Source organism: Protomyctophum bolini (genome assembly GCF_963924005.1).
Source record: "Protomyctophum bolini genome assembly, chromosome: 8".
In the NCBI taxonomy this organism is placed as follows: domain Eukaryota; kingdom Metazoa; phylum Chordata; class Actinopteri; order Myctophiformes; family Myctophidae; genus Protomyctophum; species Protomyctophum bolini.
The window spans coordinates 12,817,012-12,833,440 of record NC_137869.1 but is presented as its reverse complement, the minus strand read 5'-3'; the positions used below and the strand labels follow the sequence as shown (position 1 = coordinate 12,833,440).

Sequence of the window (16,429 nt, the reverse complement as noted above, 5' to 3'; positions counted from 1 at the left end):
TGTCTATTTAGAAATTCTACGAATACAATTGTAAACGGCATGCTTTCCCTCTCTGCAGCTTGCTCTGTGTGAACAAACACAAGGAGGATTCAGGGTGCAGTGGTGTCAGAGACAAGGTCGCCTTCGTGGCCCTCTCCCAGTTTGATGAGATGAACCTTCTCAATGGTGAGATTTTATTATCTTTCAGCTGCGTATTCTCTTATTTTTCAACCCAAGGATTTTGAATGACAGAAAAGGTCTTATTGTTGGGGCTATTGTTTGTAATGATAAGCAGGACTCACTATCTTACTTCATGCAAGCATTAAAATTATGACATTTTTTTATTTAGTGTAGTGTTGTACGTTTAGTGGAGGTTCTGTGTTTTTACGTCTTAATTTCTACCTTAGACTACAGGTTCCTGGAGGACACTGGGAGGATGGCTGATTCTGCCACCAGAGACGCTCTCATTCGCAAACCCCGCTTCAACTTTCAAGTAAATCACCATTATCTCTGATTTAGCGACGACGGGCATGCTTATGTGGGGAAATCGTGGCTACTCGAGATCTCTGATACACAATCCTGATCTCTGATACACAATCAGATTGTCGGAGGGCGGCAGGAGTAGGAGTGGGTGGGGCTCTGTTAAGTCACACATGAAAAAGACCGGTGTAATGCCAGGTCTTTTTACACGGAGTAGTCTCGCGTGTGTACTTGGTTGGATCCATAGGGTCGCCCTGGGCTTGTCATGTTCATAGACCAGGGCTGCATGTCACATGGCAAAAAGTTAAACACAATTAAGTAACAAGTTACAACGCAGTTAAATTCTGGCAGTGAGTGACTGCAGGTATAGGCATTTTTAAGCTCTCCCAGCAGCGGGGGGGCACAGATTTTATTTTTTTAGGGGTACCAAACACATTTGGGGGGGTAATAGCCTACAATATCTGTGAGAACTCAATGGCTAAGTTATAGAATATAAACAACTAAATACGCAAGACGAGTACTTATTTTTCTAGACACTATATGATTTTGGAGCATACTATAGCCAATCAGCATGTGAGTCATGTCAATGTCAGTCATGTAATGCAAAACTGTTCATTACAAAGCATGAATGAAATGAAAAATATAAATATATATATATTTTGTCAATTGTAACTTACTTACATACTCATGAAGTTGCAATTTACAAAAAAATGTGCCACCTGCGGGATTGCTTAGAAACATATATGAATGCACAGTAGATAGATTGATTCTAGAGGTTCTTAAACATCTATGAATGCACAGTAGATAGATTGATTCTAGAGGTTCTTAAACATCTATGAATGCACAGTAGATAGATTGATTCTGGAGGTTCTTAAACATCTATGAATGCACAGTAGATAGATTGATTCTAGAGGTTCTTAAACATCTATGAATGCACAGTAGATAGATTGATTCTAGAGGTTCTTGTAACATGTTAATTCTTACAGTAAATTATTTCAAATCCGCTTAATATCAGTGTAGGGAAAAAAACGTGATTATCCCATGAATTGGTTACCTCGATTATTTAAATACCTTTACCACAAATGCTTGAAATAATTTAAATATTTTTTGTATTTATCTCTCCATTATGCTTTTTTATTGCTGCTCTGGTAATTGTGGGTTTCATTATAATGTCTCACTGCTATCGCTCCAAACCACAGACATCCACTTGCCCCTGCCAGGTCTTACCTGTATTGCTATTAGTAATGCATGTTTTCTCTGCGGTTTTATAGGCGTTGTATTCCTCAGTGGTCACAAATCAATCAAATGTAATGAGTGGGATTTCCAGCAAGAGATAAATGTTTTGGCACATGTCAAGACATGTCTGGGCTTTGGATTTATTCCAGAACTTTCCCAATGCAATACTGTCTTATTAGATGCATATTACTCTAATTGTCTATAAATCGTTATTTTACTGTCCCTCCCTCCCCGCCAGTCCTAAGTCATTAAGGTGCTACAGTATAAGTGCCAGAAAGGGATGGTTATCTTTTCCATTCTAGACGAGGACAGTAAGAACATCAGGGGTATGTAAGTGAGCCTTGAACTTGATTTACTGATGCCAGGTGGTTGGTATTTAGACCTACAGTAAATGTTCTTGTAGAAGATGCTCTGCCCCACTGATATTGATTATCTCAATGTGATACAAAATGTCAGTCCTTTTCTGTTTAGGAAGGAGAATAGAACCACTAATACATTACAGTATTCTGTGAATAGACTTATGATAATGTTATTGTCTGGTTGTTTTCTGTCCTTGGCCCAGTTGCACATGAAAAAGTGAATTAGGACTGGGCAATTAACCTAAAATATAATGAAACTGATTTAGAACCAATGACCGGCTTAATCTTGCTCATGTAATTTAATTGAGAAGCAGGGTCTTATAACTCAACCGATCTACACTAAATATTTTTAATTGACAAAATTGATTTGTCTGACTAAATGCTTAACCATATAATGCATCATTGTACAATGGTGGCTTACAAAAAATAACCTTTCACTATAAAAAAAAATCCCTCAAGGCAAAAGTTTGACATTTTCGTGATAATGACTTGAAATCATATTGCCGAACCCTAGTTAGGACCTACAATTCCAGTAAGACGCCTGAGGGCGAGAGGCGAGGTCGCACGCATCAACCTGGGTGACAGCAGACTGCTGGGTGAGCACTGGCGCTTTGGTATGGGGGGGTCAACATGAATGAATTCTGTACTGGACATATGGAGCGTGTCTTGAATGTACAGGGTTTGATGAGGTCTGATCAACATATTATGGAATGTCAGAACAGGTCAGCTCCATATATGGAGATCTAAGGGTGGCAGCGGGGGCAGTGTCTTGAGTGTACAGGGTTTGATGAGGGCCCAGGTAGGGCCGGGCCTTCATTTTTGGGCCTGTTGAGAACTAAAATTTTCGCCGTCTGCCGGGCGTGGCTGCATGAATAACTTTGGGGCAGGCCCGTCTAGAGTTTAAATGGACAGGCATCAGTCAAAATGGAGACATCAAAGAGGAAGGATGGATGGGGAAGGATCAACATATGGAATGTCAGAACAGGTTCTGACATATATCCTATCCATATATTGAGATCCAAGGGTTTGAGGTTTGAGGTCAGATGTAGCCATTCTGGCCAACATCAGGGATCTCCATGACTGTATTTGGGCTTAATTGCGACAGCAGCAGGTCACATTTACTATGACATCAGGGATCTCCATCCCTGATGATGTCACATGATGTCATTAGACCTGGGCACGATATATGGGGGCTTTCCCATGTATGGGGATTTTGAGTGATACACTGACTGACTGACGGACAAAGAATTACGATTTCATAGTAAATGCGACTTGCGGTCGCAAATAAATATACTATGCCGTAAATAATTATAACTATCCCTGTACTGTACTATAATCTTCTCTGTCCTCTCCATCAGAATAAAATGCTGTCGGCCGCCATGAGGAGAATGAACATCACTCTGAGGTTTCTTCCTGCCACCTTCACCAAGAGTAGAGAGAACTCCACTGTCTATTCAAAGTAAGGACACATACTTTTTCAGCCTGCCTTCCAAATCTCAGAACTTGGCATTGCATTCAATTGTAGGCTCCCTTTCCACCTGGCATTAAAGGAGACTCCTGGACCAACCTTTTTATTACCTTAATCTGATATATCCAAGAACGTGTGGTACAGTTGAAAAATATGATGTGTCTTGCGCTAAATTGCTTATTTTGATCGCTCTAAAAATCTTATAGATTTTTTTGTAGACATCTGTCTTTCATCAGGACTAATTATGCTCTCCATCAAAGTAACGTTGCTTCTTCCCAGTACGTAAAACACTAAAAAACAAAAACACACTTGCCATTTCACAGGCAACCAGAAAGCAAACTCCACTTTCCTGAATCTCTTTTTTTTTGTGGCTAACATTAGTGTCAACCACTTATCAACCACAGTTTGAGAAACCAGATCCTTGTAGTTCATTTATCCTCCCATAAACCTGAGCTAGTCTTGGTTATTTACACAGTAGAATCCTCACTAATAAATGAACTGTGAGAGACTACAATATAACAAATGGACCCTTCCAGCGATTGTACAGCGATTGTGCACTGGATGCTTTTTTTGTACTGTATATTTGAACAAAATTGTCATGTATGTATTATTGCATTTGATTTGAGTAAGAAAGGACATATACAACAGGTCATGGAACATGATAATAAAAGCAATAGTTTCTCTTAAGGATTGTAGGGAGATTTGTCCAAGCAAGTTATATGATGTAACATCTACACACTATTAATCTTGTTAACTGTATCTGGTACTTAGCCAAACTCAAGCTCAGGTAATCCAGCTAAATCCTTTGCTGTTTACTATGTCTGTATAATCTCCCTGATTAGACATTTTTAACTTTGCCACAGGATGGCACTCTTGTTAAGTTTTAACCACTTATGTGGATCTGTCTGCTGGCTCCACTATTTCAAGGGTCTCCAAAGGTTATCTGTTCCATGCATGATGATGGAGAGTCTTGCTAAGATAGCGGACATGCACACATTTGTGACTGACAGACTATTAGCCTGAGGCAAGGCAACCATAGCCATCTATGGCGTCAGCACGCTAGCCTCCGATGGATGTAGGTGAGCAGCATTTGTTCTGGTCACTGAGCACATTCAAATACCGCATCACAGTTTGCAACGCATTTCACAACAATTGTTTAGTAATGGTGACAGAGGCTCTCCAAACAAGTTTATAGTGGTGTTTACTTTTATACCTGGTTGTGCTCACTATCTTTCTCACATTTATTTTGTATTCCAGTCCTTAGACATGTACAGTACATAGACTCTTCAGGAAAAGTCAATCATGATAAACTAGACCTGTGCTCGCCGGGCACCGCCGGCCAACTTTGTAACGATGCAAGGAATTCGGCAGGTAGTACATACACGTGTACAGAGATTTGGAATCTAAGATCATAATCGCCCGCGCACACGCACACACACACACACACACACACACACACACACACACACACACACACACACACACACACCACGTGTGTGTGTGTGTGTGTGTGTGTGTGTGTGTGTGTGTAAAAAGTACTCCTCAAGTCGGATCACAGGTCTCCACCAGGCCAGGTCAGGTTATTGTGACCTCCTGGTGGCACTATACTGGTGACATTTCTTCTTACGCCTTTGCTGACAATTGGACGTTCAAATTTATGATTTGAGGCATTTTGTTCCAAAAATGTGTTTAGCAAAAATCCCCCTGTTAAGGGCCTTGCAAACGGGAAGTGAGGAACGCACGCGTTGTTGCATGGATCAACGAGAGGTCTGCTACAGGTCTTCTCAAGAGGGGCGCAACCATTAAAAAAAAGCTAAACAGAATCCAGGTCTGGTGAGTCGCGGGTGTGTGCATGAAATGAGCACGCACGCAACCAATTCATGGGAACGCGCTCATGTAAATACGCCACGACTGCTCCACGCAAAAACGCAGGTCTCTTTGAAAATGAACTAGTATAGGCGCGTTAAATCGCTTCCCGTTTGCAAGGCCCTTTAGGCTGTTGGAGGCGGTATAACTGGCCAAAGTGAAAAGGCTGGGATTTATTCCTCAGCCTAGTAGGAAAGTGTGTGAAAATTCACGTAAATTGCAGCACGCTGCGTTCATGATTTAAGGCTTTTTGTTCAAAACGGGCAAATTCTGCAAACGTTGGAAGCCAGTGTTTGCAAAACACTCTGCCCCCATGCCTTCCTGGTGAAGACAACAACAAAACAGTGGCAATGGCAACACAAGCACTAACGTTGGATCAACACGATCTAGCCCTGAGCGGCAGTAGATCAGGGGTATAATGGACCAGAATGGCATGCGTTATCTAAATGGGCATCATTCCCAATGGACACCCATCTTCCTCTGGATGTATTGTCATGTTGCCCTAGCAACTACTATCCACATGTACTCTCAATGATGAGACCTTCAATCCCAGTCATCTTAAAATGCTTTCCCTAATTTGTTCCTGCCATTTTCCAGGTTCTCTTTCCATTTCCATTTTCCTCAGTTTACTTGTTCAGTACCACTGGTGGCCTTGCCCTGTCATGTTTGACACATGTTCTCCTGCTGGGATAACCTTCTGTCACTCATTTCCAATGGAGACAGAGCCCAAGCGCTCTCCCCTCAGTGGAAGAATAAACATTTATCCCAGTTGCACTTTACTAGTAAAAGGCAGAGAAATGGTTAGCAAATTGCACATTGAAGCTGCTAACTGTGAAATGTCATGGGACGACACTGGCTGCCAATCAGAACTGCCACTGAATAAAACCTTTGTCATTCCCCATTCATTTTGGGATGAGGCAAGTTTATGTAATAAAACAAACAAACAAAACAATCATAATCCCAAATCTGCAGATGGAGAGCATTAATAAGGCCCATATCTTTCTATGAGGTTTCTCCCATTACATCATTTAGGTCAGAAACATTTTGTTGATTTTCAAGACGTGGTAATATTATGTAATAATTGCACCAGCTTCACCAAGACCCAAGAGGAACCTCCCACATAAGTGTCCAGCAGCAAGTGCAAGCATGGAATGGATGATGAAAGCTACAGTATACAATACATGACTGTTGGGGGAAGGGTTAGATAGAGAATGGGTTTCAGAATGTACATACATACATATAAAGCAGATGTGTAGCAGTGTGACTGCAGCTGGTTAACGAAATATCCATGCGACGCAGTATGCACTCACATTGCCAAAGGAGGTTGACAGTGAGGCGTGCGTGCGTGCGTGAGTGAGTGTGTGTGTGTGTGTGTGTGTGTGTGTGTGCGCTTTCTCATCCCACCTCTCCCTAGTGACTAATTTAGAAAACAGGGCACAAACAGCAAAGAGATTGACAAGAAATTACAGGCCTGTGTTGGGCAGCTTCGTAAAGGCTTGGCAGAGCATTGGCAGTAGTTGTGTCATGGAATCATCTTTTCTGTGGCCTCAGAGTGCCATGACGGGGCACTTTTTCACTTTTGGGGACAAATTGCAGAGTTGGCTGAAGCATGCATTTTTGTAATTGCTTGAAAGAATTGAAAAAATAAATAAAAATAAAATCACACCCGTGTGAAGTGAGGGGATCTCTTATCATCATACATGCTCTCATTCCGGCCAATCATAATTTGCGTCCTCACCTTCGTCTTCAATGTTTGTGTTTACACAAACACTCAAAGCTGGCCTTTCATTGTTAATGGCATTCAATGTTTGTGTTAACACAATGTTTGTGTTTACACAAACCCCCAAAGCTGGACATAGGAGGGGCTAGCGCCCCTCAATAAGACTTAACATTTTGTGTCATGGCTTAACTGGAGCCATCTTCACATGGCCCCAAATTTCACAGTTTCTCAAATGTTAGTATGCATTTTGTGAACCTTGAATTAAATGTGGGTCTGCTGTGGCTCAGGCGGTAGAGTAGACATTTGGGAACTAAAATGTTTCCAGTTTGTCTCTCTTCTGGCCTTGTTAAAGTGTCCTTAAGCAATACGCTGAACCCCTAAACTGCTGTGTGTGTGTGTGTGTGTGTGTGTGTGTGTGTGTGTGTTACACAAGAGATTACACAAACAATAAAACAAATTAAGAACAATTTAAAACAGTTAATGTTGATGGCTAATTGGCTATCGGTTTAAACAGTTACATACAGGTAATACACGATTATTAAGTATGTTCCTAAAATGGCCAAATGATGCTAGGTTGTTCAGTTTATGTTCTTGTGCGTGCGTGGTTGAATGTAACCCACTTTGTAAAGTGCTTTCAGTAATGCCACTGAAGGCCTCAGAAGGGTAAAGTGCCCCGTCATGGCACTCTGAGGCCACGGAAAAGATGATTCCATGACACAACTACTGCAAATGCTCTGCCAAGAAATGCAGGCTATTTACCCTTGAAATGAGACTGTGAACTCTGGTGATGGTACACCAGCGAAAAGATCGGTTGAAAGGTGTGGAAAAAAGTTGCAACTCTCCACACCGTTATGAATATAACTACTGCACTACAGTGTGCTTAGGGCATGGACACCTGTGCTTATCTGCAAGGTTATCTGTATTTAGACTATTTTGGTGTATCACAGCAGTCCCCAAATATTTTTGGCCGTGCACCCCCTGGTACCTCCTGACCTAGCTGACGCACCCCCCAACACTAGGTTCCGGAAATGATACATTTTTGAATATGATTATGGCAAATAATCACAGAATGTCACTGCACTGAGAGACATGCAGCTGCTGTATACTTCCGCAGCTGCTCTATACATCTCCTTACAACAGTGGTTTACCGGATTTTGCCGTTTGTGCTATAACACCATAAACCGCCATTATCCTTTTCATGTCACGCACCCCTAGGGCGTTCGTTCACCACAAGGGGTGCACGCATGACGCACCACAGTTTGGGAAGCCCTGGTGTATCATATCATTACAACCTTACCCGCCCAAAAACAGATATGGCGGTTTCTTTTTCTTTAACTTGATGAAGGAGTGCCTTCACGTCCTGAAATCTCAATGATATGCATGGTGGCTGCAGGAAGCTGTGGCTATGCATTCAGAACAAGTATAAATGTCACCCTTGACCAACCCCAGAGGTTTTAAGTCAGATGTGTAGGAGACATACAAGGAGTACCAACTCTGAACTAGACACCACTATGTTTTGAAAGAGTTTCCCATGAATAAGGCTTCAAGGGTCGATGATCAGGGCCACTTGTCCTTATAATCCTTAAGAAGTTAAAAGGCAAACTTTGATCCTGAATCAGCACTCCCACATCATGATGGTTTGTGAGTGTAGCTTCAAGAGCCACTTTACCCCTTTTGCAACCAGATCTTATTTTAATGATGTTTGGGAGATAAGAAACACTTTCCTGGGGTTTTTATGTGGGTAATATGTGTTTTTAGATATTTTTGTATTTCAAAGTGTCCATGGGTCTCCATGATGTCATGGACACTGGACTCACTTACTTCCTGGACTACATGTTGCCTCAGTAAGACAGCCCTCCCCCAGTGGGCTGGATGGTAACCGTAAGGTTGCCAGTTCGAACCCGGGCACAGAGTTGCTGTCGAAGTGTCCTTGAGTACGACACTGAGCCCCTAATTGCTCCTGATGTGCTGGTTGGAGCCTTGCATGGTTTCCGCCGCCATTGGTGTATGAATGTGTTGGTGAATGTAATGCACAATCTCTGTAAAGCACCTTGGATAAAGGCGCTATATAAATGCACCATTTATGGAGGAGCAGTGCACCAAAGCATTATGGGAATTGTAGTCCAGGAAGGAAGTGAGCCCAGTGTCGATGACATCATGGAGCCCATGGACAACTTGAAATACTGAAATATCTAAAGACAAATTACCCACATAAAAACCACAGGGAAGTGTTTCTTGTCTCCCAAACATGGTTGCAAAAGGGGTGATGTGGCCCTTAAAGGCATGGTTTTATAAGTGGGGTCCGGGGACCCCTAGGGGTACTTGAGGGAGTTCCAGCGGGTCCATATCTAAATGGCTTGACATACTTTGGCTGCCATGATTTGCCTTTCTCTTTTTCAAGATTTGTTTTTGGCTTTTGTGCCTTTATTGATAGTTACTGTGAAAATGGACAGGAAAGAGTGAGAGAGAGAATGGGAGAGACATGCAGCAAAGGTCGTCATGAATGGGACTCGAACACGCGACGCGCTGTCAGGCCAAAGCATAGAGTATAAAGAAGGATAGAGACTGAAATGGCGTAAAGCTCGTCTATTCATGTCAGTGGAAGTTGCTCAGTGGTCAAATGCGGAAGTGCAACCGAGCGCTCAATGTTAAAGCCCAGCTGCACAGGGTTTCCCGGTCATGAATCCACTGGTCTGCCTGTAGTCCCTCCTCTTACCACTAGGGCCCAGTGCTTCAACGTTGAAGAACCTCACTGGGGCCTTGGGCCAATATGTGGCATGTGCCTAGAGTCTAGACCACTTGGCCAGTGGGCGCCCCATGATTTGCCTTTCTGAAATATCTGAATATTGTGGTTACAATATCTTTCATTTTTACATAATTCCTCCATTGATATTTTGTTTTCCGTTGTTTAAAAATATTAAATTATTTGGTAGGCTGACATCATTGGCTTTTTCCCCTTCCAAACTATAGGCCTACCTCAGGGGCTTCCAGTTGTCATAACAAATTACATACATCTTTTTTTTTTTTTTTTGCTATGTTTGAAAAAACTAAATATAGCTGGGTAATACAGTTAGTCAGAAAGGGATGGAGGGATGGCGGCCATTCTAATGCCAACTCGGAGTGGTGAAAACATCAGTCACTTGGGAAGTGAAGAGAGATGACACCTCTTGCATCCCCAGTATTCACCGCTGGCTTCTGGAAATGGTTTTAAACCCCAATGTTTTTCCCAGGGCTCTGAGGTTTCAGACTCTTTGAGTTGCTTTCCCCTAGTGGAATGGGGCAAAATAAACAGAATTTGAATCTAGAGCACACAATATTACTTCCAGAGTCTCAAAGCCACTGTTCATACGTTGTCTTGGATACCCTGAACAATTCAGAAATCAGGACATTTCTCTTTTTAAGAATCCATTTTTGACCCTAGTAACGAGCCGAAATATTTGCAATGTTTGTTATTCCGTTGCACAGTAGCTATGAGAAAACAGAAGTGTTTTCCCAATGTTTTTCTACTCTGTTTTGGCCCCGTACTAAGCCTTTTGTTGATAGATGGGTCTAACTCTTGAGCACATTGCCAACAACTTTTAAAGTGCACTCCACGAAGTGCATATCTCCGCCAGGCTGGCTGGCCTACCCAGAGCATCGGTGAGTCCATGGGGGTGGCCTGAGATGGCATGGACCACCCCCTAGCAATTTGACGTACCACTGCAGGTGCCACCTCATTATACTATTGAGAGCGCACACTGAGACTACTCAGATGGAAAACAAAATATCCTGGTTTTCCCACCTTTTGTGACTTTGATTGATTGAATACTTTATTAGACAGAAATGCGAACAGCAACAGAGTGCAGTCAAACATGGCACCAAAAAAAGTCTCTGCTGTCTATTCGGGTTCTATGTATTCAATTCATAAACGTGACATGAGAAAATAACAATTCAATATCATCACAAAATATAAAAACACTATGTACAGAGTAGAAGAAAAAAGAAGGGAGGTGTAAAGAGGGTGGGGGGCTGATCACCTGTCTAAGGGAGAAATGATCATTTCCTATGGTGCCTGGTGATGTTTGTTTAAGGTGCTGTAAACAATCATTAAAAGTCCATAGACTTGATTGCCATATGACGTAATACAGAAAGACGGACGTTGGAATGGCTAGCGCCCCTCAAAAAACCTGGCACTGGTTGGTACATTTAGGTATTTAATCTGGCGCTGAATGAGTTAATTCAGGGGTTCCCAAACTTTTTTATGTCAAGGACCCCCAAATTGACACTGATGAGCCTGCGGACCCCCATTTGAAAAATATACGCCAGGGACCCCCCCATAAGAGAAGATTTTGACGGCTCTAGCAGTGATTCTCAACCCGGTTAATATCAACTACGCCCAGTTTGACATGCATTAGTCTACGGACACCCCATTTAATGGCATTTCTATCTCTGGGACCCCCAATTTATATTGTAAAATCAATGTTAATTTAACTCTGAGAGTGTCCATTTGTACACTCTGAGTTACAGACCCTAATGGTCCATTTGGTTCCAAACTATCATTTAGCTGGGGACCCCCTGGAACTCCCTCAGGTACCCCTGGGGGTCCCCGGACTGGGAATCACTGAGTTAATTAGTTCTTGAAAAAGTGGCCAGTGTTTTGGGAAAGGTTCCTGTGGTCCAAGAGGGGCTTATGAAAACGAGAATCATAACTGACATGAGATTCAGTCCCTATTTAACCAGGTTGACTAAGTGCACATTCTTGTTTTTTAAATGGCTTAAACTGAAGGCTTATTTTCGTCATCATTACACATAAGAGCTACCAAACTTCTTCTTTGCTTTGCATTTTTGGCTTCCATCCTGCTTCACTGGATTAATAATGGGTTAACTGTCTTGCTCAAGAACCATGGAGCCTTCTTCCGTCAGTGGTTCTACTGTATGTTGTGATCATTGATAATTGTCCCTCCTATTTATGCCTGACAGTAAATGATGGCACATTTCCCAGGTATGCACCCTGACCTTGCATGAAGTTCTTCCACGCGTCTGTTGGCCAAGCCCTTTTTCCATTGGAAGACATAGTTTCCATTCGCTGTAAAGCCTGAACAATGTGCTCACACCTGGCGTTCCACCCTCCTTTGACTAACCCCCTCTCAACTTTCACACATACCTACAGAAATGCTTGAGCAGGCGCACTCGAACCTTAATCTCTGCCAAGATCAAGCATACCCATAACTTTCTCCTATTGTGGGAGGTAGGCCTGGCCTACACCTGCGTAGGGGTCTCACCTCTACAAGTTTTCTCCCAACATGGCCCACTGCTGCCTACCACATAACACCCCACTACCCCTCCCTAAAACCAACTGGAAACTTAAAACCACCTTTCATTGGATGTTCTGCCAATTCTGTGCATATTTCTCCCCTGTTGAACTCCTCCTCCCCCATCATTTTTTCTCCCCTCTTTCTTCATGGCCCCTCCTTCTGTTTTCCTGAAAAAACATGTCTCCTTGTTGTGTAAGGCTGCCATCTGGATCCATGCAGCAGCCCCAGAACAAGGCATGCTTTCAAAGGAAAGGTGTATGGGGCGGGTTAGAGCAGCGCAGGGTGAGAGTTGATCAAACTTTTCAGAGTGTGTGCATTTCAATTCTTTCAACCACTGTCTTTCCATTGTAGTAATCTCTCTGACCTTTGAACATAAAGGACGCAGCCTTGTCTGTAGCCATATAGTCTCGTGTTGCCAGACTGTTGCCTCTCGCATTTTCCAAATGCTTCCGTCGTACAGTCTGGAGCAACGGAAGCTATATCATCATGAGTAAAATATAACACGGAAGTGGAGCCTCCTCCCCACTTCCGTTTCATCTATGCAGTTGTGCAAATTTATCCTAATATAAATAGAAACCAGTAAGATGCCTGAGGGCCAGAAGCGACCTCCCCGTAAAGGGCGATGCCGCGTGCACGCATCCGCCTGGGTGACGGCACTAGGTGGCGCTTTGGAATGGGGGGGTCAGATCAACATATCTGCCTGGGGGACAGCAGACTGCTGAGAGAGTGCTGGCGCTTTGACATGGGGGTAAGATCTTAATTTTCAGGCCTGTTAAGAACTGCAGCCGGCTGCCAGGCTGCACTGATAACTTTGGGCAGGCCCGTCTAGAGTTTAAATGGACAGGTATCAGTCAAAAGGGAGACATGGATGGGGAAGGATCAACATAATGGAATGTCAGAACAGGTCAGTCCATATATGGAGATCTAAGGGTTTGAGGTCAGATGTAGAGTTTCTGGCCAATATTGATGACATCAGGGATCTCCATATATGGGCTTAACACCCTCCGCGCCATTGGCGTAGATCTAGGTCAATTGAAGCCTATTATTTAATACTACGCCTAATGCCATTGCCGTAGATCAATGGCAATTGCGCTTTCGATCGATCAAGCCATAATGCTACTTACGCTAGCATCTCTGATGGCACGCAATGTCACGTGCTCATCCCTGTTGATGTCACGTGATGCCACTTGCTCTCCCACCCCGACCAACAAACCAACACATTTTACCTAATTTCTCTTTTCATTGTCAATGGCAAATATTGAGACGTGTGAGGACAAAAGCTGTATATAGGAGGGGCTAGCGCCCCTCAAATATGGCCTGTGATTGACCGATTGGCTGAATTCCGGGCCTGTGAGAGGGAGGCTGAGCTTTGCATAACGTTTGTGCCACATGCGTCAATATAAGTAGCAGAAGGGAAGGGGCTGAGGGAATGGAGGTGTCGCACCATTCCCAACTTGCACCATCCCTGAGTAGGTCGGTACCCGTTCAATTACTCGTAAAAACGTAAACTGTAGAATAATTGCTATGAATGTTGATGCAGCCCCAATTCCAGTTTACACTACAACATTTTGTTATATCTCAATTTAGGTGTTGTCTCAGGTTAGCTAGTGTAAAATATAACATTCATTCATTCTATGAGTAGTACGCCCTAATAACGCCCTAATAACAACGTCTATAATATATGCCTTGGCAAAGAGATTATGGGGACTTTATGATGAGGGCATTTTTCATCTGTATTCCACTCCACCCAGTATATAGCAGTGTATTTGGTCATGGCATAATGAGAGATGGATGGCCTTAGTGATTACAGTGTGTTTCAGCCCACAGTCTGAGAGACACCAATACTTTAACCCATTTAGACCTGAGCTCGATTCTACAAAATGTCTTCTAAATCAGTTGTCTGAAAAACCTATGTTTCTTTGTCAGTGATTCTCAAACTTTTTCATGTCAAGGACCCCAAAAATTATATGTATTTTGCTGCCAACCCCCATCTGAAAATCCAGGGAAGCAAAGATTTGAGTTAAAAATGTTCACTCTGAAAGAATATATATTCCAAATTTGCGCCACATAAATTAAATAAATAAAAAGCAGATCTACAAGCTCAGATCTATGGCACTCGGTGCCACGCTATGAGCTTGTAGATCTGCTATTTTTCAATAGCAAAAGAGGTTCCCGCCTAGAATGGGTTAAATTTGAATGGTGTCATCAGTGTTTGGACCAATAGATTTACGTATCTATAGCCCATCGGTAGATTTCAACAGAGATTGATTGGTATGACTATGATGAGAGCAGCAGTATTGATCACCACCACCAGTTTCCATTTCAAGGGAGGGGGGGATCAACAACTTCAACCCTCTATATTATGTCCTATGAAAATAGCCAATCTACAAGCTCACAACAAGTTGTGTTAGGAGGCTATTGTAGTTGTAGATGTGCTATTTTTGCAGGGGCGCTAGCCTTTCCTATGTCGAGCTTTGAGGGTTTGTGTAAACGCAAACATTGAATGCCATTCACAATAAATAGCCAGTTTTGAGTGTTTGTGCAAACACAAGCATTGAATGCCATTGACAATGAATGGCATGTTTTGAGTGTTTGTGTAAACACAAACATTGAAGACAAAAGTGAGGACGCAATGCTATTCATGTGGTCTGGAGTTTTCTCTGGGGTTTGGAAGCCTTTTGAGCTGCAATGAAAACGGTCAAAACGGTGACATCTGTTGGCAAATTCCATTGACATGGGATTTGCAGACTGTGACATCACAAACAGCAGGAAAATCAGAGCACTTGTTCTAAGGTTTTTTGGGTGCAATTGAGCTCAGAAAACCTAAAACAAATTAAGAAAAATTACAAAAACCTTTTTTACTGTATGTCACAATCACTTTAAGGTACAATTTCTGCACTATTGTTATCCTAGCCTCAGCACAGTTACTGTTACTCAGCACAGAGGGGCTGCATGTTTTGTTGTAGAGCCCACCCAGCAACCGACAGTCCATCCAAGTGTTTTAATACTTAATGCCCCAGCAGCACCCGAGAATAAGTCATCATTATGTTATATCAGCACCAGCTGCTGTCCTCCTACTCCTAGTAGTACTAAATGTTCATTGTGTGTTCTCCATGACAACTCGGATTTACTCACTCCGCAGAGAGAGAGATGGACAAAATCTCATAAGCAGCATAATGTGGTCATGGACAAAAGCCTTGTTCGATTTCCAATAAGGGGTATTTGTGTTTATCTGCGGCACTGGAAGACCCTGTTTAAAAAAAGAATAGCAAAATAACAGACTACTCTTGTTTGTTTGTTTCCTGTGTCCCATTTCTCCAAACTTGAGTTGTGTACTCTCCTTTTTGTCTTATAGGAAACTAAATCAGGTATTTTGGCACCTGAAACTCATCTTCCCACAGAGCAACACAGAGTTCAGAGAGAGAAGGTGAGTTGCAGTGTGTGTGTGTGTGTGTGTGTGTGTGTGTGTGTGTGTGTGTGTGTGTGTGTGTGTGTGTGTGTGTGTGTGTGTGTGTGTGTGTGTGTGTGTGTGTGTGTGTGTGTGTGTGTGTGTGTGTGTGTGTGTGTGTGTGTGTGTGTGTGTGTGTGTGTGTGTGTGTGTGTGTGTGTGTGTGTGTGTGTGTGTGTGTGTGTGTGTGTGTGTGTGTGTGTGTGTGTGTGTGTGTGTGTGTGTGTGTGTGTGTGTGTGTGTGTGTGTGTGTGTGTGTGTGTGTGTGTGTGCGTGCGTGCGTGCGTGCGTGCGCGCGCTGTCAGCGTTTTGGTTACTGGTGAAAGCCAACTTGAACTGAAGACTCTTGCAGCTCTGAAGTTAAGTCATTTCATTGTTCTGGAGAACTTGCAGACTCTGCAAAATGGATGTAATTACACCTCTGTGGCGTCCAATCAGCCACTTATCCTCGATAATAGGACAGGATCATGAAACCCACACGTATAGTGTTGGCCAGGGATTATAGAAGCAGAACTGGAGCACAATCTAACATCATGTTTGATGTCGCTTTTGACAAGAACTCAATTTCAGTCCTCTAAC

At 42.8% G+C, this 16,429-nt stretch overlaps 1 protein-coding gene across 2 annotated transcripts in view; it reads left to right on the top strand.

The window, feature by feature from the left end:
- Window positions 1-16,429, top strand: part of znhit6 (zinc finger HIT-type containing 6) — a 43,512-nt gene that overhangs the window by 8,765 nt on the left and 18,318 nt on the right. For both annotated transcript variants that reach the window (XM_080771165.1, XM_080771164.1), the window contains 4 exons: window positions 59-165; window positions 387-472; window positions 3,413-3,513; window positions 15,758-15,829. In XM_080771165.1, coding sequence (XP_080627291.1) covers window positions 150-165; window positions 387-472; window positions 3,413-3,513; window positions 15,758-15,829 — 275 coding nt within the window. In that variant the 5' untranslated portion in view covers window positions 59-149. The remainder of the gene's footprint in view (window positions 1-58; window positions 166-386; window positions 473-3,412; window positions 3,514-15,757; window positions 15,830-16,429) is intronic.